Raw genomic sequence first — 25707 nt, 5'->3', positions numbered from 1 at the left:
AGAGAACAGTGTCAAGGAAGAGTTCTAGTTTGTGTGTGAGCTACAGGGTAAATAGAGGGCTGTTTATTAAGATGAGAGAGCCAGACTGGCGTTGTGGTATCGTGGATAAAGCTGCTGTCTGCGACACTGGCATCCCATATGGGCACTCGTTCATGTCCTGGCTGTTCCACTTCCAATCCAGATCCCTGCTAATGGCCTAGGAAAGCAGCAGAAGGTGACCCAAGTGCTTGGGCCCCTGGAAGATGCTCCTGGCTTCAGCCTGGTCCAGTCCTGGCCATTGTGTCCATCTGGGGAATGAACCCAGTGGATGAAAGATCTCTCTGGCCAGCGCCGCGGCTCACTTGGCTAATCCTCTGCCTGTGGCGCCGGCACACCAGGTTCTAGTCCCAGTTGAGGTGCCGGTTCTGTCCCGGTTGCCCCTCTTCCAGTCCAGCTCTCTGCTATGGCCCGGGAGTGCAGTGGAGGATGGCCCAGGTCCTTGGGCCCTGCACCCGCATGGGAGACCAGGAGAAGCACCTGGCTCCTGGCTCCTGATCAGCGAGATGCACCGGCTGCGTTGGTAATTATCATAGGAATGGCAATATTTCTGGAGAAATTAAAACTGAAATTGTATGTAGTTTAATTGGTTAAGCATTATTTTCTAAAAATAGGTTTTTCTTTTTTTTTTTTTTTAAAGATTTATTTATTTATCTGAAAGTCAGAGTTACACAGAGACAGGAGAGGCAGAGAGGCGCAGAGAGGGAGAGAGAGGTCTTCTGTCTGATGGTTCACTCCCCAATTGGCCGCAACAGCCGGAGCTGCACCAATCAGGAGCCAGGAGTCTCCTCTGGGTCTCCCACGTGGGTGCAGGGGCCCAAGGACTTGGGCCATCTTCTGCTGCTATCCCAGGCCACAGCAGAGAGCCGGATCAGAAGAGGAGCACCTGGGACAAGAACCTGCACCCATATGGGATGCCGGCGCTTCAGGCCAGGGCGTTGCCCCACTGCGCCACAGCGCCAGCCCCTAAAAATAGGTTTTTAAAAAAATACCTGCCAGATAGAAAAGAATCCTTCAGAATTTTAGGCTTAGGTTTCTTCCTAACTGTTCCGCTCTCTGTTGGGGCCCAATGAAACAGTGCTCCTTCTGCTTCCCTGAGTGTTGAGCAGTGAGTGGTGAAGGGGGAGCAGCATAGTGCCTGGAGTTGCTGGTAGCGTTCAGATTGGAAGGCTGAGCCCACCCACGGGAGGAGAACTGGAGAACACAGCTCCCATGAGCTCTCCAAGCTAAGGGCAGTGCTTGAATCAAGCCCACCAGCTTTGTTTTTTTGTTTGTTTGTTTGTTTGTTTGTTTGTTTTTTGACAGGCAGAGTGGACAGTGAGAGAGACAGAGAGAAAGGTCTTCCTTTTTGCCGTTGGTTCACCCTCCAATGGCCGCCGCAGCCGGCGCATCTCGCTGATCCGAAGCCAGGAGCCAGGTGCTTCTCCTGGTCTCCCATGTGGGTGCAGGGCCCAAGCACTTGGGCCATCCTCCACTGCACTCCCGGGCCATAGCAGAGAGCTGGCCTGGAAGAGGGGCAACCGGGATAGAATCCGGCGCCCCAACCGGGATTAGAACCCGGTGTACCGGCACCGCAAGGTGGAGGATTAGCCTGTTAAGCCACGGCGCCGGCCGCCCACCAGCTTTGTTTTCCCTTCTTCCCGACAAGTCCCCTGACTGTGGGGCCCCAAGGGTCCAAGACTGGCCTGCCTCCATGCGATGGAGCTGTCCAGTGTGGGTAGGAAGCACAGACGGCTGGTGCAGGTGTGGAGCTGCTGGTAGTGCCACGTCAGGTCACAGCACAGCTGCCTCTGGCTGTTGGGTTTTACACATCTGGTTTGCTTTGCCCAGAACTTTGTGTTACTCCTCCTTCCAACTACTCTTGTTCTTAACCCATGATGTATTCTCACTCCCACCAAAGAAATTCAGCCCAGTTTGGTTCTGTATCTTGACAGGCTAGCCATCAGAAAAGTTGACCAGGATGTTGGGGGTAGACACTCCTTGCCACTGGCAAGGTAAAGGTGGGGGTGCCTGTAGCGGTGCCTGTGTTTCAGAGCCAGGCTGCTGTTGCTGCTGTGGTGTGGTCATCAGTCATGGAAATGGTCTGCAGACACGGCGCCACTCGACTGGATGTGCAGTGGGGCTTCGCTTAGAGAGGGAAGCAGTCCGTTTCTCTGTGGCCCGCCATGGTGCCTCCTCTGCTTCTCCCAGCCTGAGAGTCCCTGAGTGAGTCTCACCTGAAAGGTGAGAGAGATCTTTGTAATACCTTCTTAGCTTCTCACTGCAGTGGACAAAGACCAGTGTTGTCTGGTCCCAGAGGGGAAGCTTCCTCTGTTTCAGGCTGCAGGTGCAATGTCAGAGTAACTGCCCATCCTCAGGGTCATGAGGGCTGATGAGCATGTGTGATGCTGGGGTTGGTGCTGGGTTTGGCCGGGATCTTCATGCTGGTAGGAAGAAGAGGCCCTCATGCTTGTCTGCCCTCCGCACCTCTAAGGAGGGTGCAGCTGTGAGTGTGGAGCAAGAGTGTACATGGCCCACCCAGAAGGTGCTGGGGATGAAGGTTTAATACCTTGTCTCGCCATATGCATGTTTTCTAGGTTTTAGGCAACCCTAGACATGGGTGATAGGAGTCAGATCATCTTTGTGGACTTTTATAACTCCACCTGCTTGCCCCCCAGGTTAATTTGGAAACTGTCGACATCTGTAGAACAGTCATTTTGGGCCTTATCTAGAAGTACAGCTCTGCTTATGTTAAGCTGATTTGGGTAATTTTGGAGACTTACTTGGGGGTAGGCCTTCATGTCATTCTTCATTCTTCCTAACTCACACATAGCTTTCTGTTAAATTTTTTCCATTTATTTATTTATTTAATCTACAAGGCAGAGCGACAGAGGGAAAGAGATCTTTTATCTGCTGCAACAGCTGGGCCAGGCACAGGCCAAAGCCAGGAGGCCAGGACTCCATATTGGTCTCCTATGTAGGTGGCAGGGACCCAGCTGTTTGGCTGTCACCCACTACCTCCCAGGGTGAGCACTGGTGGAAAGCTGGGTCAGAAGCAGGGTGGGGACTTGAACCAGTCACTCCTCTGTGGGATACGGGTCCCCCAAGCAGCATCGTAACTGTTGGACCACAATGTCCATGCCACACAAATCTTTCTAGACCGTGTTGTTTCATAAGCGCTGTACTTTCCTTAAAATAACGCAGTGCTCAGGAAAATGTTGGTCTGAGTGACAGGGAGGTGTCAGACCTGGAGCCCACCTTTGGACTCGAAGGGTTTGCAGACAGATGCAGAAAATCCAGGTAGGAGCATCCTCCAGGGGGCAGGCTGTGGAGGCTGGAACAGCACCTTGAAATGAGCAGGAGTTGGGGCCCACGTTGAGGTTGTTGAGCTGCTGCCTCCCATATCAGAGTACTGATTGAAGTCCCAGCTTGCTTCCTTCCTTCCTTCCTTCCTTCCTTCCTCTCTCCCCCCCTTCCTTCCTTCCTTCCTTCCTCCCTTCCTCTCTCCCCCCCTTCCTTCCTCTCCCCCCCTTCCTTCCTTCCTTCCTTCCTCTCTCCCCCCCTTCCTTCCTTCCTTCCTTCCTTCCTTCCTTCCTCCCTTCCTCTCCCCCCTTTCCTTCCCTTCCTTCCTTCCTTCCTTCCTTCCTTCCTTCCTTCCTTCCTCTCCCCCCTTTCCTTTCCTTCCTTCCTCTCCCCCCTTTCCTTTCCTTCCTTCCTTCCTTCCTTCCTTCCTTCCTTCCTTCCTTCCTTCCTTCCTTCCTCTCCCCCCTTTCCTTCCTTCCTTCCTTCCTCTCTCCCTTCCTTCCTTCCTTCCTTCCTCTCTCCCCCCTTCCTTCCTTCCTCTCTCCCCCCCCTTCCTTCCTTCCTTCCTCCCCCCCCTTCCTTCCTTCCTTCCTTCCTTTTCTCTCTTTTCTCTCTTTTCTTTCTCCAAAGCCAGGAGCTTCCTCTGGGTCTCCCACATGGGTGCAGGCGTCCAAGGACTTGCACCATCCTCTTCTGCTTTCCCAAGTCATAGCAGAGAGCTGGATCAGAAGTGGAGCAGCTGGGTCTAGAACCAGTGCCCATATAAGATGCTGGCACTGCAGGTGGTGGCTTTACCTGCTATACCACAGCACTGGCCCCCCAGCTTTGCTTCTGATGTAGCCTGGGAGAGGGGCGGAGGATAGCCCAAGCACTTGGGGCAATCCACCTCCTTGGGAAACCTGAATGGCGCTCCATTTGGATTCCTGACTTGTATTTTTCAAATTCTCTGTCAGGATAACAACAACAAAGAAAACTCTTGCCTAAAAGAATTGAAATGTTTGATGGTCTTTGGGGTGTTTAAGGAAATTTCTTTAGTAAATATTGGAGCATTATAGAAGAATGTTTATAAGATACGTGTGTGGTTTAAAAGCAGGAACATAATAAGTTGCTGTGTTACCACCGTGCAGTTTAAGAGTACAGGGATTGGAGCCAGCGCTGTGGTGTAGTAGGCTAAGCCCCTGCCTTGGTGCCACCATCCCATATGGCTGCTGCTCTTCTGCTCCAGCTCTCTGCTAATGGCCTGGGAAAACAGTAGAAGATGGCCCAAGTGTTTGGGCCCTTGCACCCACGTGGGGGACCCAGAAGAAGCTCCTGGCTTTGGATCGGCCCAGCTCTGGCCATTGCGGCCATTTGGGGAGTGAACCAGTGGATGGAAGACCTCTCTCTGTCTCTCCATCTCTCTAACTCTACCTGCATATTCTGCTGTCCTCCCCTTCGTTTTTGTCATGTGTTAATGGCCCTATGCAGAATGGTACTTGGTTTGCATGGTCTGTAACTTCGTGTGAGTGGACACATGGAGGAAGAGCCTCCGCCTGCTGTTGTCACGGACCTTCACCTGCCTCCCATGGTGGTTCTTAGCCTGCTGTGAATGCAATACATTTTGCCTATCTTTTCTGACGTTTCTGTCGGTTCCAGATGTTGTACGTATCTGCTGGTGTCACGTACGGTTCTTGGGCTCTGCCTGCTGGTGTCACGTACGTTCTTGGGCTCTCCCTGCTGGTGTCGTGTACGGTTCTTAGGCTCTCCCTGCTGGTGTCGTGTACGGTTCTTAGGCTCTCCCTGCTGGTGTCACGTACGTTCTTAGGCTCTCCCTGCTGGTGTCACGTACGGTTCTTGGGCTCTCCCCGCTGGTGTCACGTACGGTTCTTAGGCTCTCCCCGCTGGTGTCACGTACGGTTCTTAGGCTCTCCCTGCTGGTGTCACGTACGTTCTTAGGCTCTCCCCGCTGGTGTCACGTACGGTTTTTGGGCTCTCCCCGCTGGTGTCACGTACGGTTCTTAGGCTCTCCCCGCTGGTGTCACGTACGGTTCTTGGGCTCTCCCTGCTGGTGTCACGTACGGTTCTTGGGCTCTCCCTGCTGGTGTCACGTACGGTTCTTAGGCTCTCCCTCAGAGTACAGCCTCTCAGGTGTCTCTGTTCTGCTATAAAGCCTGTGGTTGGGTTTTTTCCTCAGCTGTGTATGAATCCCAGTGACTTTACATCCTTGCTCGTACTTTATGATAGAGTTCTGCCTTTAAATGGTCGCCAAATGTAGTGCATTTGAAATATCTCAAGATGATTTTAATTTGTATTTCTCTGATTACTAATGATCCTGGCCATTTTGTAATAAGTTTATGAAAGGCCATTTGTGTTGTTTAAGATAGATTTATTTGAAAGGTAGAGTTGGGGCGCGGGAGGGAAGAAGAGGGTAAGGAGACAGAGAGATATTCCATCTGCTGTTTCGCCCCCCTCAAATGGCGGCAACAGCAAGGGACGGACCAGGCCAAAACCTGGCCGGGAGCTCCATCAGGGTTTCCCGTAGGGGTGGCAGGGGCTCAGTTACTTGAGCCATCCTCTGCTACTTCCCAGGTGCGTTAGCAGGGAGCTGGATGGGAAGTGGAAGAGCCCCCACTGGCACTCCAGTAGGCGGTCTGGGCATCCCAAGTGGTGGCTTAACCTGCTGTGCCACAATACCTGCCCCGCTTAGCTTTAATACATTGTATTTATCAGCCTTCTTTGTGTTTGAGCTTTCTTATTGTTTAAGAAATCTTTCCTAGTAGTTACTTAGGCAGTGTCTTACACTTTTTTTCTTTTTTTAAAGATTTATTTATTTACTTGAGAAGCATAGTTAGAGAGAAAGAAGGAGAGGTCTTTCATCCGCTGGTTCACTCCCCAAATGGCCACAACTTCTTCTGGGTCTCCCACACTGTTACAGGGGCCTAAGCACTTGGGCCATCTTCAACTGCTTTCCCAGGCCATCAGCTGGGAGCTGGATTGGAAGTGGAGCAGCTGGGACTCGAACCAGTGCTCATATTGGATACCAGCACTGCAAGTGAGGATTAACCTGCTGCGTCACAGCGCAGGCCCCTATACTGGTTTTCAAAACTTTCATGGTTTTGCTTTTCATATTTGTCCTCTGTCTTCTGGATTTGGTCACCACATGTATTATGAGTTAGGGTTTCGTTTTTTTCTATTTGGGTAACCAAGTGTCCCAATATGGTCTCTTGAAAAAAGTCCAGCCCTTTCTCTGCTGAGTTGAATTGGCCATTGTACTGCATTGTGTTCCATAGATATGTGACTCTGTTTCTGGGCTCTCTTGTCCAGCTTTAGAGCAATTGTTGGTCTTTGATGTGGCCAGTCTCCCACCTTGTCCCTGTTTCTCAAGAGTGTCCTGATTAGTGATGATTTTCTCTTTTAAAAATGTTTAAAATCAGCTTTTCTTGCTCCGCAGACTTAACTGGCTGGTGTTGAGTGAAGCTGCGTCACTCAGAAGTGATGGATGTGGGTGGGATGTATCTCTCAACTTGGAATGAGAAGTTGGTCTCTTGGCTCTGTTTTCTCCTTATGATTTATACAGGTGCAGCAAAAAAAAAAATTATTTTTGTCTTTCTGATTCTAAGTAGTAATTTGTAAGGAGAGAACAGTTAACCATAGTATTTTAGGTTTTCCTAACTATGCCAGTTTTTTGACCAGTTGTGACAGAAGTATGCATTAAATTCATGCAAATTATTTCTTTACCGGTGTGGTGGACTGCTGCTTCTGTGTATGTCCTCTGACTGCTCCAAGCCAGGATTGTTTTGGCAGAAGTCTTCCCTGCAGGAAACCAGGGCCCAGGGAGCTGCTGATCGGGCCTCGTAGGCCATGGGTGGGCTTGTTTGTGGTGCCTTGTTCTAAGTCCGTCCTTATCCAGTTCTCTTTAGGGTCCTGACACCCAGGGAATTCTGGGATTCCTCTGTGAGTGAACATAGAGCGGAACTGAAGCCTCATGCTCGCGCCTCTCCCTGCCGTCACTCAGGGCTCAGCATTCGGGCTGGGAGCTCCCTCGGTCCGTTGTCCCTTCGCCTCTCCCCACCGTCACTCAGGGCTCGGCAGTCCAGAGCTCCCTCGGTCCGTTGTCCCTTCGCCTCTCCCCGACACTCAGGGCTCAGCATTCGGGCTGGGAGCTCCCTCGGTCTGTTGTCCCTTCGCCTCTCCCCGCCGTCACTCAGGGCTCGGCAGTCCGGAGCTCCCTCGGTCCCTTGTCCCTTCGCCTCTCCCCGACACTCAGGGCTCAGCATTCGGGCTGGGAGCTCCCTCGGATCCGTTGTCCCTTCGCCTCTCCCCGCCGTCACTCAGGGCTCGGCAGTCCGGAGCTCCCTAGGTCCGTTGTCCCTTCTGGCTGCAAGGGCAAGGACTGTGCTTTCTTTGAGGCCTTTTGAGGCCACCTAACCCTCCAGCGGGGCAGAGGGCGAAGAGGGAGACCGAGACCCTTAAGGGGGGGGGGCACGGTAAACACAGATGTTACTGGTTCCTTCTTTCTGCTGTGACAGGTGAAGTCCATTTTGTTTTTATTCTAGGCAGTGAGCATGTTTGATTCTGAAATACAGTTTTGGGCTGGCAGTGTGGTGCAGTGGGTTAAGCTGCTGCTTGTGACACCAGTATCCTGTATCAGAACACTGGTTTGAGTTCTGGCCACTGTGATTCTAATCCAGCTCCCTGCTAGTGCATCTGGGAAAGCAGAGGAGGGTGGCCCAGCTGCTTGGGCCCCTGCCACCTACGTGGGAGACCCGATGGAGTTCTGGGATCCTGGCTTCAGCCTTATCTAGCCCCAGATATTGTGGCCATGTGGGAAGTAGACCGGCAGATGAAAGATCTCTCTGTCTCTGTCTATCTCTCTGTCTCTGTCATCAAATAAAATAGTTATGGGACGGGCCTCTGGCCTGAGTGGTTCAGATGCTGGCGTGCCTGGGTTTAGTAGCTGCCTCTGGCTCCTGACTCCAGCTTCCTGTTGATGCAGATCCTGAGAGGCTCAAGTATTGGATTCCTGCTACCCACCAGGAGACCGGGATTGAGTTCCTTGGCCCCAGTTTGGCTCTAGCCAGGGACTGTATGGGCATGTGGGGAGTAAGACAGAGGATGAGGGGGTGGGGAACTTGCTCCCTTCCCTCCCTCTCAGACAGAGAGCATACAGTGAGAACAGTGCGGGAGCTATGTATTCCTTCCATGCTTCTGCTGAGGAGCAGTGTAGGCCCAAGGCCATGCTTGACGTGTTCCTGCTAGGAATTCGGGAAAGGACGACGGAAGCCCCGGTGGCTGGCATCGGCGGTCCGTGGTAGGAATTCGGGAAAGGACGACGGAAGCCCTGGTGGCTGACATCGGTGGTCCGTGGTAGGAATTCGGGAAAGGACGACGGAAGCCCCGGTGGCCGGCATCGGTGGTCCGTGGTAGGAATTCGGGAAAGGACGACGGAAGCCCCGGTGGCCGGCATCGGTGGTCCGTGGTAGGAATTCGGGAAAGGACGACGGAAGCCCCGGTGGCCGGCATCGGTGGTCCGTGGTAGGAATTCGGGAAAGGACGACGGAAGCCCTGGTGGCCGGCGCCGGTGGTCCGTGGAACTGCCGTGGGGTGGGCCTGGAGGGGAGCACTGACAGGAGCTGTGAGTTCATTTTAGCTTGTCGCTGAGAAATGTGCCGCGGGCCAGCCGTGACCCTGTTGTCCAGGCACAGCAGTTACATTCCATCCGCATTCCTGGCCACAGGCCGGGACGGAAAGTTTAGCTGGAACTTCTTAGACTGAACTCGTGGGGCTGACAAACACATGGCTTGGCTTCGTCATCTGCAGCTCCTGGAAGAGTTGAGTAAGAGCACACGGAGGGCTGCTGTCTTCTGGCACTGGGGGAGCAACGAAGATGCCTTCGGAGCATCTGGTGGTGGCTTGTAGTTCATATCCGGGAAGAATTTTTAAGCGATATTCATCAGGCCAATTTTCCTCTTATCTGGAGTCAGTATACAACCTCTTATCTCTGCTCCCGCAGAGCAGGCAGCTAGTGATTGCCTCTTTATTTGCTGTCATGTGTGAGCCTCTGTTGGAATGATTCCTGGGGTTTCCAGCAGAGGATCCCTGCTCGATGTGCTCACCACTCTCTAGTATGTTGGGTTTTCAGAGTGACCCGCACAGCGTGTTTGTTCTCTGCCATCATCCACTCGGTCTCTTGACCCCATGGAGTGGGGACACATCACAGAATTGTCCTTGGTTTTTGGGGTAAAACCTGGGCCAGCAGGAGAAGGATGCATGATACTCAGTAGCATGTGTTGCGGCTCATACATCCCAAAGCACACGGCAGAGAGCAGCCGAGGAGGCAGGGGTGCTGCAGGGCATCGGACAGCATCCCTCCCATCCTTATTGTGAGTGACACAGTTCATTCTGGCTTCCATTCCCAGCATCTTTTAAACTTCTTTCCTGTTGACAAGCTAGTGATCAGCAATTGGGGTTTCTGACACTCTAGTGCTTCCTAAATTATTGTCAAATAATATTTTTAAAGTTCAGCAATAGAATTTATTGTAATTGGACATAATTTTTTAAAGACTTATTTATTTATTTGAAAGTCAGAGTTTCAGAGAGAGATCTCACACCCTCTGGTTCACTCCCCAAATGACCACAGCGTTCAGGGCAGGGCATCTGTCCCCGCTGAGCTTTTGTGCTGGCGCCATAGGTGAGCACCGCCGTGTGCAGTGGACAGAGCTTGCTTAACCCTCTTGGGACACAGAGCAAAGAAGTCGACACAGGAAAGGGACCTGGGCAGCTAAAGCTGTTGGGTTACAGATTCCAAGAGGGGATTGTGGTTCGTGGTAATGTTTGATCTGCACCGAATGCAGGTTAACAGGTGCAAATGGGAAACAGCCACGGGCAGCAGAAGGTGCTACGCGGGCCCAGGAAGCCAGGCATCTGCTGCGTGTGGCATGCGCCATCTCTCCTGTGCCCCGAGCATGGCACTAGTTGTGTTCCGTTCGTGGGAGATTTGAACAAACAGTCGGTTCCTTGGATCAGCTGAGGGACTAGCTGAAAAAAGCCTGACAGTAATGGTGATTAATTATTTTTCTCCTTTCTTTCCCAGTAGCATACCCCTTTACACACATACGCAGACACACTGCCATTTGACTAAGCCAGGACCCAAGCTGGCAAATGCATTTCCCCACCCTGTGGGGTGCTGTGAGCACCCCAGGTTCTGCAGACATTGCAGACGTGTGGACGTGAGGTCACTGCTGCCACCATGGTAGAAGCATCCAGGCTACCAAGGGCAGAGACCTGTCACCACGGATCCTTCAGTCACAGCACAGGGGTCCTGAATGTTCTGAAAAGGTTTGCGAGATAGCTGGCTTGCAGGCACGGCCCAGAGCCTCTTGCAAGGCCCAGGCATGCTCACACACACTCCAGGAGTGTGGTACTCACCGGGCTCTGGCTCTGGGGAGTTGGGTCTGTCTACCAACCCTTAGAGCGCAGGGCCGAGGGCCATTTGGATATCATCATTCATGGGCCATACAAAATCAACAAAAATCAGACTGCTATGGATTTGTTGAAGTCTGAGTTCTGCTGGTGATGGCCTTGGCAGGGCTGCACCATAGTCACCTTTTGGAGTGCACTTAAGATGGTTCCAGAAGATTCCCATAGCCTGAAATGAGCAGATACCCAGCCTCAGAAGCGTAGAAGCTGTTCTTTTTAGTACCAGAGTGTCATTGGACCAGGGACCACTTTGTTAATTCAGGTGAAGACCAAGCCCCTAGAACAGTGTCAGGCCAAGGCTTATGTGGTTCATCACAGATTTGGGGGGGGGGGGGGGGGATCTGTTCTCATTTTACAACGAGCTCCTGCTGGCATGGGGAAGTCACCTTGCTTCTGAGAGCAACTCTACTTACCTAAATGGATCGGGGGGGGGGGGGCAGCCCTACTTACCTGCAGGGATCGGGGGGGCAGCCCTGCTGACCTAAATGGATCAGGGGGGCAGCCCTGCTTACCTACTGGGATCGGGGGGGGGGGGGCAGCCCTGCTGACCTACTGGGATCGGGGGGCAGCCCTGCTGACCTACAGGGATTGGGGGGCAGCCCTGCTGACCTACTGGGATCAGGGTGGCGACCCTGCTTACCTACAGGGATCGGGGTGGCACCCCTGCTGACCTACAGGGATCGGGGGGCTCCCTTTTTACTTTGAGGCACAGATCAGCCCTGTGGAAGGGTAGAATCTTGAGGAGTTGATTCTCAAAGCAAATTTCCCATCTACTTGTGTTTATCTCAGTTTTGGAAAGCTCCACTGGAAGATTAAGTTTCTTATCTCCAGAACTGAGTCATCATTTTTATGAGTATCAGTGACTTCTGTTTGTGCAGGCCCTGGTGAAGTATCTGTATATCTGTGACCCATCTCAGTTCAAATCTGTGAGCGTTCATCTGTCACGTGTTGGGAACTCCGGGACGGAGTTGGCAGGGCTGTGTCCCCTGTTTGTGTGCAGCAGGAGAGGAAGGGAGTCAAGTCATGAATACAGCTTGCTTTCTGCCAGGGTCCCGACTGATGGAGAGAGCCGCCAGCCATGGAAGGAGGCTGTCAGGGACACAGCCCTGTGGCTCACTCAAGGGAGTGCTTTCTGTATGAACAGCGGCTGGGTGTCCAGAGCCCTGCACCCCAGGAGGGCTTGGGGGTCGGCAGGTAGGGTGTGGGGGAAGCCATAGCTTTTTCCCGAGGTGAGAGAACGGAGGCTCCATATCCCTGGCACGGCTCAGAGCAGTGTCAGGTGTGCCGGGACCAGGCCTCGAGGGACCTCTGAAAACACTGCTCTGTGCCTCACCTTTGGTTCCTCCTGCAGGGAGGGCTCCTTGGCCACGGGCTCAGGGGGAAATCCCTACCCTTCTGTTCTGTTGGGAGTGAAGCAGATGAGGGGATGGGCGGTTCCTGAGGCCTTGTGTGACTGGAAGCTCGAACTCAGGAGAGCGTGTTTCTGGGCTCTCTGCTGAGCCTAGGGACACAGCCTTCCCCCTGGGTGGCTCTGTGTGAGATGGCTGGCGCCTGGCAGTGACCTCTCACCACCTGGGACACGGGGACCGTTACTTCCACAGCATGGCATAGACTCACGGGCCTGAGGGCTGGGAGTTCCCAGTGTCATACCCCTCCCACCACACCTCACACCCCACCAGGAGAGGGGCTAGAGTGTGTGATGGTCACCCGTGACAGCAGCAGCTGTGATTTGTCTGCACAACAGGTTAGCAGGGTTTTGATGCCAACATCAGTAAGTTGCCAAGGGAGCTCCCAGCTCCCCTCTGGGTGAACAGCCTCAGGTGGCGGCATCATGATCCCACATTCCCTCGGGTGGGGTCCTGCCAGGGGAGCAGCTTCCCTAAGCACCAGTTAACCTGTGCAGGCTGGGGCAGTTGAGGCAGCCACACATTTCCGGGCCTGTTGTCTGGGAACCAGCTGACCTTGGCCTGCCAGAGACACGGGCTAGGAGGAGGTTGCCATAAATCACACCCAGACCCCTGGTGGTTCATGGTGAGGGTGTTTTCTAACAAGTGTGAGTCGCCTGCCACCCTGGCACTGCTGTGGTCACAGTGCCCTGGGGAATGCTGTGCTGGGCCTGGTGCGGCCTGGCAGCCTGGTGAGGCTTGGGTCATTCCTGGAGAACTGACGAGAATGAAGTGTGGGTAATAGACCTGGGGGAGCTGGAGGAGGGGTTTTTCCATGTGTTCTGCTCACAGCTATTTGTGAGGGGCCATCATGGCGCCCCCTTCTTCCCACCAGGCCCCTCCAGGTGAGCCTAGCCCTGGAAGGTGTTGCAGGGTTGGGCTGGCTCTCCGGGGGTGCAGTGCAGCGAGCAGTTGTGTGGGAACTGCATAGCATCCACCCAGCTAGCACCAGTGGGGAGTCTGGCCCCCACTTGCAGGAGGGGCTGCCTGTTTTGCCACTTTCCCACCTTGCTCCCCTTTGGTACTTGGTCTTCTCCCAGAAGACTGCTCCTGCCCTGAGGGCGGGCAGCCTTGGGAGGCCTCTGCCCAGTGAGCACTCAGTGGTCAAGCAGGTGACTGGGGAGCTCTGTCCTTAGACTTGTTAGCAGTCCACTGTGGCCACCACGACAGGATGCCACAGACTGGGGGCTTCCACCACGACCACAGTTCCCACAGTTCCTTCTGCTTGGCTCATGGGTGGCCATCCCCAGCTCCTCTTACAGGGACACCAGTCCTATTGGATTAGGGCCTCATCCTAATGACCTCTTCAGAGACCCCAGCTCAGAGGAAGGTCACACACTGAGGAACAGGGGGTCTGGACCCCGGAGGATGGATTTGGGACAGCACAGCCAGCACAAGGACAGCTGCAGCCCTGGCCCCTCCCTGGGGTCCCTGTGCTGAAAGACAATGAAAAAATCAATCGCTTGGCTGCATGTCAGAGACTAGACACAAGATCTGACGCTTGCCTGGGTTTTCCTAAGATTCTGCCTTAGGTTAAATCCAGAATCCAGGCAAGAAGAGAAGAAGAGGAAGAAGTTGTCTCACACCTGAGGAGGAGGCCGTGGCACCAGGCCCAGGTTTTGTGCTCTGAAGAGCAGTCCCCACTTGTGTTTCTTTTATTAAGCACATGTAATGCAATGACAAAATTAAATGCCCTTTGCTTTCTTTCTTTGTAATGAGGAAGTCCTGTATTTTAAAATTCTGCTTGCAGAAATGGATTGTACATGCTCATTTGCTGTGTGTCCATAAAAAACATAAAATATAAAAAGCAGTGTTGTTAAAGGAGCTGTTCTCATTTCCTGGCAGTCATTACAAGCTTCCAATACAAAAACATTTTTCTCCTGACTATCCTTTCTGAGCTCAAAAATGGATTTCCCTGCAGCCCCTGCCATTCAGTTATCACCCCGGGAAACGTGCAGATGTAACTGATGATCCCTTTACAGCGTCCTGCCGCATGCTCTCTCCCATTCCTCATCTTTCGTCCCGCTCCCCTCATTAAATGTTACACTGCTGATGTATATTTTATGGGGTGACCCTGACGGATGTCACTTTGATGCTGTGTGGGGATAATACGATAGCACATATAATGAGAGGCCGATAAATAGGAAATGTTTATGACACGGAGAAGGGGGGCTTTAACAGTTTTATGGTTTTCCTTTCTTCTCTTCTCCCCCTTTGCTGGTAGAATTGTGGTTTTGTTGCAGGAACTAGAAAACATTTAAAAAGGTGATGTGGTGATAGAAGCAACAACAGTGAAATCCCACTTGCCCTGGTGCTGAACTCCAATAAAAATGAGTTCAGGAAGTAATGAAGTGTTCGGCTGTGGGAAGGAAAACCAACAGCAACCAATGAATTCTTGAGGGTTGGGAGGCTCTAGCGAGAAAACACGGTTCTCAGTACTGACAATACATGCAAAATACAACAGTCTGTAGTTAACGAAACGCTCAGGGGAACAACAGCAGCGAGAAGGCTTCTGAGTGGCCTCGGTGCGTGGGTTCCGTGTTAAGAAGGTCTTGTTGATGTTTCAGGACTGGCCAGGCTGGCATGGCCCCTACGTGGCCAGGGCTGGGCGGCCGTGGTGCTGTTTTCTTAGTCTTGATCTCTATCTTCAAATGAATTATTCCCATATCCATTGTTTATTTTTGGTTAGGTGAGAGAATCTTCTTAGTGTGTGACCAGTGGATAGGTTTTTTAATGGAGCTGCTTGCTGTGGGGTGTGGCCACAGGGCCGAGTAGGGAGAACCACCTCCTTGGCTCTCAGACCCCTCCCGGTTGAGTGCGGTTCAGGCCATTGCTTAAATAGATGCAGATGCATTGCAGGTCACCTGTGTTCTTTCCTGGGCAGAACCTGTCCCCTCTCAGGGATTCCACCCAGTCTAAACTCCAGTTTCACCAGCTTTGGATCAAGAGGCGGGGAAGGCTATTTGCGTATCACCTGCACACGTGTCATCTAGAGCCAGGAGTGGCCGTTGGCTGCCTTGAGGTGTAGTGAATTGTCCGTCTGGCCATCCAGAGAGTGTATTCCTGGTGTGGGAGCAGAAAGTAGTTCCCCGGGCTTTTGTGTAATTCTGATTCTGCCCTTGTGCCTACCACATGCATTTTTTTTATCTTGGCACCCCTGAAGTTGCTTCAGGCAGGTGCAGTTTTTTGAGTCCTGGGTGCTGCTGGGAGGGTAGGCTTCACCCTGGGAAGCTTCCCGGGTGCTCTTCACTCTTGATGGCTGCAGGCCCAGACAGGACATTTAAGGTGCTGTTGCGATGAGCTCTGGAGATCAAAGATACTGCATCTGAGCCTGAATCGCTGTTTCTCCTAGTTCTTTAAATTTTTTGGACATGTGACATAGCAGGGCGGTTAAGAGCATTAGGCTCTGGAGCCAGACCCCAGGCTGCTACTTGCTGGGTGCCTGCCGTCCTCTGCCTGTGCCTCTGTTGCCTTAGTTGCACAGCAGGGCTCGCAGAGGCATGTATCTGTCAGGGTGTCTGCAGCGTAGCTGTCCTCATCAGAGCTCTCATTGCCCAGCAGAAGGTGCTTGGCTTCTTGCTTATAAATAAGATCGCTGAGGAGGAAGTGTGGGCAGTGGTTTCCAGAGCCACCAGTGCCAGACGCCGCCCTTAGAGCAGCTGCTCCAGACACTGCACAGAGACCGCGTTTCCCTGGCACCTGAGAGATAAAACACATACCCTGTAGCTGTTCTTGTAGCACTGCTTAGGAGCAAATAAAGATGAAGTCTATCTTTTGCACCTTCTTGGACATAAAATCTCATTTCTTCTATGAGAACAGGACGCAGTTATTTCTAATGACCTTACTTGGCAGAATAAAAATGTCGCCCATCCTGTATCCATTTCTTTAAAATTTTCATCCTTTCAGAGTAAATTTTGGGTGAATTTTAGTTCACAGAAAAGACTCATTCCATCAAACTGTTGTGTTTAAGGTGTTGCCTCAGACCTGTGGGGTGCTCATAGGTGACATGGACACAGACTCTGGGGAGCTGGGCGGGCTCTGCCTCTGCCCCGGTTACAGTCCAGGAGAGAAGCATAGAACAGCAGCTTGGTGGATGGGGGCGGGGGAAGAAGGGGCCCCGAGTGGAGAGGACCTGGACCTGGACCTGGACCTGTGCGTGGGAGTTTTGGGGGCAGGAGAGAGTGTCGAGCAGTGGCAAAGCAGCCATCGTGTTTGGCATGGGCCAAAGGCCAGGAGAGGTGAGGAAGGTGGTGGAGAGGTCCTGTGAGGACAGAGGGAAAGCCTGGTAAAGAAGCTGGGCCTTTGTGCCTTTTGTGGATTGGAGGGGAAATGGCAGGATCACAGCTGGGCTTGGAGGACTGAGTCCCCTAATCTCTGTGTGGGAGGGAGCAGGCTCCCGGGCGTGGACCTCTGCGTGGAGTAGGTGGGATCAGCTCCTGGTGCAGGAGCGCCTCTGTGTGCTTGCCTCTCCTCCCTCCGCCCTTGCTGGAGGTGGTAGGGATGGCCTTGCCTGGAAGCAGGTTGCCTCCTCCCGCCGGGCTTCCTGTTGGCTGGTGTGCTGGGTCAGGAGATCCTTCTGCTTCCCAAATGCAGGATGACTCCAGAACACGGCACCTGTATGCCGTGTGCCTTCAGGCAGGTCATCATTCTCCCGTCTGCACCCTGAGACCCGCAGAGCCTGCCGCAGGGTCTGGCTCCTTCAGGGATTAGGGGGTTTGATTTGGTTGGTTAACAGAAGGAGCCCAGGAGAATGCTGCTTTAATTACCAGAGTCGTTACTGGAAGACAACCCGTTGCCTGCTAGAAAAAGATGTGTAAAAGGTGGCTGCTCCTAAACATAGCTGATGGCTCTCCCCGGTGCCCAGCTGCTCAGCTCAGTCTTCTGAGTGGCTGTCAGAGCCAGGCCCTGAGTCGCCAGGCTGTGAAAGGAAAGAGTGACTTGCACAGGAAGGCCTGCCAGGAAGCTTCACTCCCCTGGACTTAGCAGCTTTTGCCAGGAGAAAAGGCTGCTGTAATCACGCACTTTGCAGAGGGTCCCAGAGCCAGACCTCCTTCCCTGTGGCTTTGGCTGCTGTCTGGGCCTGGGTACAGCGCTACCCCACGTTTCCTTCTCTCACTTTGCCTTACCTCTGCAGAGTTTGGGGCCTTGCAGGATTATTTATTTGCTGGAACTTCTCCTGGGAAAAATATACCTTGAAGGTTTACATCCTATAAAGGCTGGGTTTCTTTGTTCCCATTACCTGGACCACTACCAAGGAGCCACACAGTAACTTTAGGGCATTTTTTCAAAGAAACTTGAGCAGAATAAAAACTGGTTCTAACTAATTGCACATTAGCGCTGAGATAGAAGGCATTGGACAGAGATTATTTAGCCATTCTTTCTCTGTGTAATCACGTTAAAATATTCATTTAGCATAGGAACAGATAATCATATGTCTTTAAAAAGTTTTGAATAATTGTATCTAAGTGCTTGATTCCAAGCCCTTGTTGGCTGGAGCAGAGGTGCATACACATCAGCCCAGCCCTGCCCTGCCCTGCCCCGCCCCGCTCCACCCCACCTGTCCTGTCTCCTGGCATGATTACAGTGGCAGGTGGGCTTGGAGGGCATACAATAGCTTCAGAGGGAAGCTATATTTGCATTTCTAATCTTGCTGCTCTTGAGCGCTTCCAGGCCTGCCTCAACCCTCATTGCCCCTTCTGGTGAGTGGGCCTTGGTCCAGAAGAGGTGCCTGTGGGAACTTCGGTGGTGATGCAGAAATGAGCTGCAGAGGCCTGGGTTAGTCTGCCTGTTTGCACCGTCATCACTACCCCCACACACACACACCCTGCACACGCTGGGCAGGGCTGCAGGAGACTGCTGCAGTCCTCGTCGTCCTGTCTTGCTGCTCATACAGCCATGTTGGGAGAAGGGAGGTAAGAAGGTACTGCTGTGTGGGCTGAAGGGCAGTGGGGCTGTTGTGGGCTCCTTTCCAGGAGACGGAAGCGGCCTCGGCTTTAAGGGTAACACCTGGTAGGGATGGCGGACTGGCCCACCGCGGACTTCACCTTCCACCCTCCTTGGTGATGTGGTAATGATAGTATGTTAAGATGACCAAAAGCAGTTCAGACTCGATCTTGAGTGTACGCTGACACGTCTAATATGGGACAGAAGTGATGGACTTACCTCTTCCTCCGCCACAGCAGCCTCCCAGAAGCGCCCGTCCGGGAGCTGGTGCTGCGAGCACCTGGGGCTGAGGGCCCTCTAGGCTCCTGGGCCCGTGGTGGGGACAGCCGAGCACGCTCAGAGGGGCCTTTGAGACTTGAACCGCTTTCCCTCCTCGACGGTCTGTGCTACACTTTGACTCTCTGTGGTCCCACAGGAGAAGGCAGACATCAGCTCACCCTCCTGTAGAAAGAGAATTATTTTTTAATTGGACAGAACAACGTGTGGTTCTTTTCCCTTAGTGTTGAGTGCCTGAGGGAGCGGCAGTAGTAGCTGTGTTGGTGGTGGTGTGCTAACTCAGGGCCCTGCAGCAGGGCTGTCGGCTCCCACGCGCAGCCCCGCACCTGTGCCCCGTGCCCCAGGCCCCTGGAATACCTTCTCAGCCTGACCTTTACCCAAGGTCAAGCAGAACCTCTTAGAGGCGCTCTTCAGGCCATGGAGGGAGTTCTCACAACGCTTGTGATGACATTGTGTTGTGTGAATGAACTTGATCCACTGTTAACCTAACTCAGGAGGCACTGAAGTCAGATGGTGGTGAGGAGAGGCAGCTGCCAGTCCCGGGCCCAGAGCCTGTGCTAGCACTGTTCCTGCTGTCCTTGAGCTCCTGCCCCTGCCCCCACCCCCAGTCTCGTGGAGAATAACAGGAACCTAATGGCATTGATTGTCTAACCGCCACTGGATGTGTAGCGTGGAAGACACCTGTGCTGGGCTGGAGACCCTGCCTCTGGAAGCAAATCCCTTACATTGTCCATGGCTTTTTAGATGGCCTGTGGCAAGATCCACCCCCACCCACCAAGAAGAAGGCAAGAGCTGCAGAGGGCGAGCCGCAAGTACAGAGCAGTGAGGTGGAGCTGCAGCCCCTCGTGCTGGCGGGCGGAGGTGGCTCCCTGCTTTCTGCGCCTCGTTTTGCCCGGGAACTAAACCAGTTTAGTTCGTCATGCTGTGTGCAGTCACAGTGCTGAGATGTCAGATGTGCTGGCTGGGGGACCTTGCTGTGACATGAGGTGGGAGCATCGGAACAAAATGATCATTACAGGCCACTCGTGTCGACAACATTCACACCTCAGTGTTTGCTTGCGAGCAGAAGCGGGAGCTAATTGGCAAGGCTGCCTTGTGGGGCTGCCTTTTGATCAATGATTGCCTGTGTTAATGTTTCAGTAAGCTATTGATTTCTGCAGCAGCTTTTGTTCCCTGAATTTATGTGCAGCGGGCCTCTGCAGCACACGCTATGCATGTTTGATTAAATTTCCATTGACTTCATTTCTGGAGAGGCTGAGAGCCGCTTCACTCCCTGTTTGTAGAACCAAAGCTTCTCAACATGTTCTTTTGTTTGTGCCCAGGGCCTTGTCACCCGTGTGGTCAGCAATATGCGGTTTCGAACCTGCCTAGGTGCGCTCCATTCCAGTGTTTGATCCCTTGCTAGATGTTATAGGGGTTGGGAGGCAGGTGATAAAACCTGGCATGGATTTGCCGTGATTTTTTTTTTAAAATCACCTTTGGCAAAAATTTGGCAAATATGTCCTATATGATACATATAAAATACTCATACTTTTAAAAATATATTTATTATTTATTATACTTTTTTTTTTTTTTTTTTGCCGCCCTGGGCTTGGTCTTCCTCTCACCCGCCCCAGGGCACGCAAGAGCCAGCCCCAAACGGGCCCCAAGTCCTACCTAGAGGCTGAGGCCGGCCTCTGGAGGCCTCAGGCACCTATTATACGTCTATAATAAGTATTACTTAGGTATTTATTTGAAAGGCACAGGACCTGCGCTCTGGCGTTAATGGGTAAAGCCACCACCTGCAGTGCTGGCATCCCATATGAGCACTAGTTTCGAGACTCAGCTACTTCATTTCTGATCCAACTCTGTGCTATAGCCCGGGAAAGCAGTGGAAGATGGTGCAAGTGCTTGGGCCCCTGCACCCGCAAGGGAGACCTGGAAGAAGCTCCTGGCTCCTGGCTCCTGGCTCCTGGCTTCTGATTGGTGCAGCTCCAGCTATTGCAGCCATCTGGGAAGTGAACCGGTGGATGGAAGACCTCTCTCTCTCTCTCTCTCTTTCTCTCTCTGCCTTTCTGTAAGTCTGCCTTTCAAATAAATAAATAAATCTTTTTTTTTTTTTTTAAGGCAGAGTTACAGAGAGAGGGAGAGGGAACGAGCGAGAGAGATACCTTCCATTCACTGGTTCACTCCTCAAGTGGTTGCAACAGCTAGGGCTGGGCCAGGCTGAAACCAGGAGCTAGAACTCCATCCAGGTCTCCCATGTGTGTACAGGGAACTAAGCGCTTGGGCCATCCTCTGCTGCTTTCCTAGGTGCATTAGGAGGGAGCTGGATGGGAAGTGGAGTAGCGGGACTTGAACTGGCACCTGTATGGGATGCTGGTATTGTAGGCAGTGGCTTAATCCGCTGTGCCACAGTGCCGACCCTTACACCCACTTTTAAGTGCATAGTTCAGTGGGTTTTGACAACTTTGTATGCCCACGTAAATAACACCATCTTTAATTTGTAGGCCATTCTTATCACCCCAAAACACTTACTCGCGTAGCCCTCTTGCTGCAGCCTCCTGTCCTGCAGCCTCCAGGCTCTCGACAACCACGGAGTTGCTTGCTGTGATTACGGGTTATCCTTTTGAGAATGCAACCACACATACCCCCTTTGTGTCTGTCTGCTTTCACTCAGTATGGTGCTTTGAGATTCACCTGGGTTTTTGTATGTATTAGTAGTTTGTTCTCTGCATTGCTAAGCAGTCTTCCAGAAAGTGGGTGTCCTGTAATCCAGTTACCCTTTCTCCTGTTTCTGGGGGCCGGTGCTGTGGCGTAGTGGGTGAGGTCACTGCCTGCAACGCCAGCATCTCGTGTGGGCGCCCATTCACATCCCGGTTGTTCCACTTGCAATCCAGCTCCCTACTAACGGCCTGGGAAAAGCAGCAGAAGACATCCCAAGTACTTGGGCCCCTGCCACCCATGTTGGAGACACAGAAGAAGCTCCTGGCTCCTGGATTCGGCCTGGTTCTGCCCTGGCCATTGAGGCCATCTAGGGAGTGAACCAGAGGATGGAAGATATCTCTGTCTCTCCCTCTCTCTGTAACTCTGACTTTTAAATAAAATAAATGTTAAAAAATAAAAACACAATAGTTTCTGGGGCAGGCATGGTGTGCAGTGGCTATGTCAGCGCTCGGGATGTCCACATCCCACGTGGGGAGTGCTTGATTCAAGTCCTGCACTTCTTTTTTATTTTTATTTTATTTTTATTTATTTATTTTTTAAAATTTTTTGACAGGTAGAGTGGACAGTGAGACAGAGAGAAAGGTCTTCCTTTGCTGTTGGTTCACCCTCCAATGGCCGCCGTGGCCGGCGCGCTGCGGCCAGCGCACCGTGCTGATCCGATGGCAGGAGCCAGGTGCTTCTCCTGGTCTCCCATGGGGTGCAGGGCCCAAGCACTTGGGCCATCCTCCACTGCACTCCCGGGCCACAGCAGAGAGCTGTGGGATAGAATCTGGTGCCCCGACCGGGACTAGAACCTAGGTGCCGGTGCCGCAAGGCAGAGGATTAGCCTAGTGAGCCACGGCGCCGGCAAGTCCTGCACTTCTGATCCAGCTCCTTGTGCACCCTGGAAGGCAGCAGGTGATGGCTCAAGTACTTGGAGTCCTTGCCATCTGTGTGGGAGACCTGGATGGAGTTCTGCACTCTTGGCTTCAGCCTGGCTCAGCCCTGGCTGTTGTAGACATTCGGGTCGTGAGCCAGTGGATGGGAGATCTTCTCTTCTCCCCTCTCCCCTCTCCCCTCTCCCCTCTCCCCTCTTTTATTTCCTTTGGGTAGACACCTAGAAGTAGAATTGCCGTGTCATCCGATGTCTTTCTACTTTGTAAGAGTGGCTGCAGTTTTTACGAAGTGATTGGGCCATTTTGCTGGTGAGAGTTCTGGTCATTGCTCCACCTGCTGCACTGAAGGCTTGTATTTCGTGTTTTCTTTTGTATGTTTCAGACCTGTGGACGAGGGTCCTTGTTGCTTGGTTTTTGACCCTTGACTTGCAGATGATGAACTCTCTTCTGGACTCATTCTTCTTGTTTGCAAGCTGTTATTTAAGTGTTGAGCAAAAGTTGATGTTGCTTCCACGATGACTTCCTTCTGTGGTCCTGATGCCGTGGCATGCCGGTGGAGGACACGGTGCAGGCCAGAGGCAGGGTCCCAAGTGCCACGCCAGCTGCTTGGAGCTTTTTTCCTGTCTGGTGTCTGGCACTGGTCCTGTTTCTCAGCCTCCCTGAAGCCTGGCTTCTTTCTAGTGTGCAGGTTATGCTATCTTTTGAAAGCATTTGTGACTTGCAAAACAGTCGTGTTTGAGAAATGGAAGTGGCCTGCTGCGGCCGAGTGAGGCGCTGGGGTGTTAGCAGCGCGTGCTGTTTGGAAATGTCCAGGGCCTCCAAGGAAGACCGAGGCCGAGCAGAAACCAGGTGGAGCCTCCCCCCGGCTTTGTTCCCTTCCGTCTCCTCCAGCCTCGTGTTTCCTCTGACATCTCCAGCTTCTCTCACTCGCCAGCCACAAGGTGACTCAGGACTAGGTGGAAGGAGGCGCTGTGGCTTGTTCTCATTCTTACAAGCGTGGAACTGGGCTGTGAGTTGCTGAGCGGGGAAGCAGCCGCTCTGGCAGTGTTTGAAGGGGCCCGTGGCCTGCTTTGACTTCTCCATGTGTTCTCGCAGGAAAGGTAGAGCCAGGTCAGTTTTCTGTCAGCAGATTCCTTCATCCTGTCTTCCTCCAGCCAGCACCAGAGGATCCGTACAGACCAACACGTCTCCAGGGCCGCAGTGGCGGGAGCCAGGGACATTTATAGACCAGCCTGTGAAAGGGAAGTGTCTGTGTTTGCCCTTACTCAGTTAGCATGTCAGGGTACTGAGGGGTGGAGAGACAAGCGTGTGTGCACACGTACTCGGCTGGCTCCCTGGCCTGGGTGATGCTTGCCTGTTAACTCTGGCAGACATCAGGCTCCAGGAGATGGTGCCATAGGCCTCAGCCAGTGAGAGGCCGCCTTGCCTCATGGCCTCCTCTGAGGATCAGGTGACAGCTGTGGGCCCGCTCCTGAGCCCCGAGAGTAAAGATCCCATGCACGGGCGTCATCCACCCTTCTCTGGCCTTGTGTGTGATGACCTTGACCCTGGTCCGCTGTGGAGCTCTGCTGATCACTAGAACTTGTTGCCCAGTGTTGACACTCCTGTCTCTAACTGCTCCCTGCTAGTCTTTCCAGCAAGACTGTGAGGGACGGGTGAGGCCCAGCAGCACTGTGGGCACTGGTTCCCACCTTCAGGTGATCCAGGCTCTTTGAGTGATTTTTTTAAAGGAATCCCAGGTAGAGACGTTGTGTGACGCAGACCAGGGTCAGTGGAGGTGCCGTTTGTGTGCAGATGCCGTTAGGGAGCTGACGGTGCGGCTGCCGAGCGCCCCTTTCTGCTGGGCCGTGGGAAGAATGACTCTGCCCTGCAGGCTGACCTTGGACGTGTGAGGTTCACCTCTGCCTCTGCACCGCTGTGCGTCCGTCTGTGCGTCCGTCGCCTGTCAGCCGTGGCCTCAGCATGTCCTCTAGCTCGGCTGGGGCCTGTGCAGAGTGCAGAAATTGGTAGCCTGGGCGTGAGCTGTCTGTTCTTCCTGACCTCCCACTGGCCCGTTCCCCAGCACCGGGCAGCGTTCTCTGGCTGGTCAGTCCCCTCTGCAGCAGTCCCACTGGCCAGTCGTTTCCTTCTCACACCCACATGATGATCCCTGGAACACTGTGGATTAGGCGTCCTCCATGTGCACACACCTGCTCACACTCACGCCCGTGCTCCCAAGAGTAGAATTCCTCTCCTGTTGTCAGTGTCGGAAACGCCTCCAGTGCTCAGAGCCCGGCAGTGCCTGGCCTGTGGGGGACACCAGTGAGTGGGTGTTGTGGGCGTGTGGAAGCTGGGCTTTGCTGATGGACAGGCCCTGATTGTGCAGCCATGGGCAGCTCAGAGCTGTGTTCCTTCAGCGAGCCTGGTCCAGGAGCAGGCCTCCTCGCCTCTCATCCAGCTGTTCTCCCAGCAGAGAGGGCTTTGTGGGGGACTGGGAAGAGCCACCCCTTCCCACACTCCCCTCTCAGCCAGCCCTTCTCTCCAACAGGGGGAACTGATCACCTTCTATTACTACTGGAAGAAAACTCCTGAAGCAGCCAGCTCGCGGGCCCACCGTCGCCATCGGAGGCAGGCTGTGTTCCGGAGGATCAAGACCCGCACTGCGTCCACCCCTGTTAGCACGCCCTCCAGACCCCCCTCCAGTGAATTTTGTAAGTGGGGATCTCAGTGCTGCAGTGAGTGGTGGGAGATTGTTCACACGCAGCTGCCCGCTGGTGTCCAGCTCCAGGCATTGTTGCCTCTGACCTGTACCTGGGCCTGTGTGTGAGTAGCCTGACCTACGTGCAGCATAGATGTGGGAGCTGGGATTGAGCAGGGAGAGTTCAAGATTACCCACACATCTAAATGTTTCTAAAAAGCCAGCTTCACGGAGAGTCTATAGAAATGGGAGTCTTGGCCTTGGCCGGAGGAGGTTTCCACTTGGTGGAGGCCTTGCTGTGGGAGCCCCGGGCCCGTCTGGACAGTGATAAAATGAGCTTGATGCCCCTCTTGGTGGCAGTGTGATGGTGGAGCCCACATGTGGCAGTGCAGCCCCAGAGCCACCTGAGGGCCTCCTGTGCTGCACACACTGACAACCAGAATTGACCCCTTAGCGTGCTGGGGGGCCCTGGGGAGGGCCTCAGCGATGCCTTCTCCCGTTTCAGAGTCTCTGTGGGCATCGGCGCTTGCCCCGGGATGCAGGTGCAGGATTGGTCCCCCAAAGCCAGCACAGCAGGCCCTGAGGGCCACTCTTCGTGAGCACTGTCCCACCCTGAGTGGTGGCCCAGAGCCTGGTGCAGACAAGAGGTCACAGGGTTGTGTGTGTGTGTGAGAGAGAGAGAGAGAGCGAGACACTGAGACCCATTCTGGGCCCAGCCTCATGGTGTTTTCTCCCCTTCTCCCACCGTGTACCTGCCACATCCAGTGGACCTGAGCTCTGCCAGCGAAGATGACTTTGACAGTGAGGACAGTGAACAGGAGCTGAAGGGGTACGCCTGCCGCCACTGCTTCACCACCAGTAAGTGGCCTCAGCCGGGGCACGGGCATATCCAGATTCTGAACACTGCGTGCTTCCACGTGGACACCTGCCCACGGCAGTGATTGATGTGACATTTGCATTGTGTTTGGAGTTGAGAGCGTTTTTCCCTTTTTAAAGATTTATTTATTTT

At 53.3% G+C, this 25707-nt stretch overlaps 1 protein-coding gene across 5 annotated transcripts in view; it reads left to right on the top strand.

The window, feature by feature from the left end:
* The window catches only part of RERE (arginine-glutamic acid dipeptide repeats), a 464477-nt gene that overhangs the window by 425361 nt on the left and 13409 nt on the right, over positions 1-25707 (top strand). For all 5 annotated transcript variants that reach the window (XM_062190377.1, XM_062190375.1, XM_062190376.1 and 2 more), the window contains 2 exons: positions 24549-24711; positions 25464-25556. In XM_062190377.1, coding sequence (XP_062046361.1) covers positions 24549-24711; positions 25464-25556 — 256 coding nt within the window. The remainder of the gene's footprint in view (positions 1-24548; positions 24712-25463; positions 25557-25707) is intronic.

The sequence above is a fragment of the Lepus europaeus genome, chromosome 5 (assembly GCF_033115175.1).
Source record: "Lepus europaeus isolate LE1 chromosome 5, mLepTim1.pri, whole genome shotgun sequence".
Classification (NCBI taxonomy): Eukaryota; Metazoa; Chordata; class Mammalia; order Lagomorpha; family Leporidae; genus Lepus; species Lepus europaeus.
Note: the sequence above shows the minus strand (reverse complement) of the source record. Positions and strands in the feature narration are given on the sequence as shown.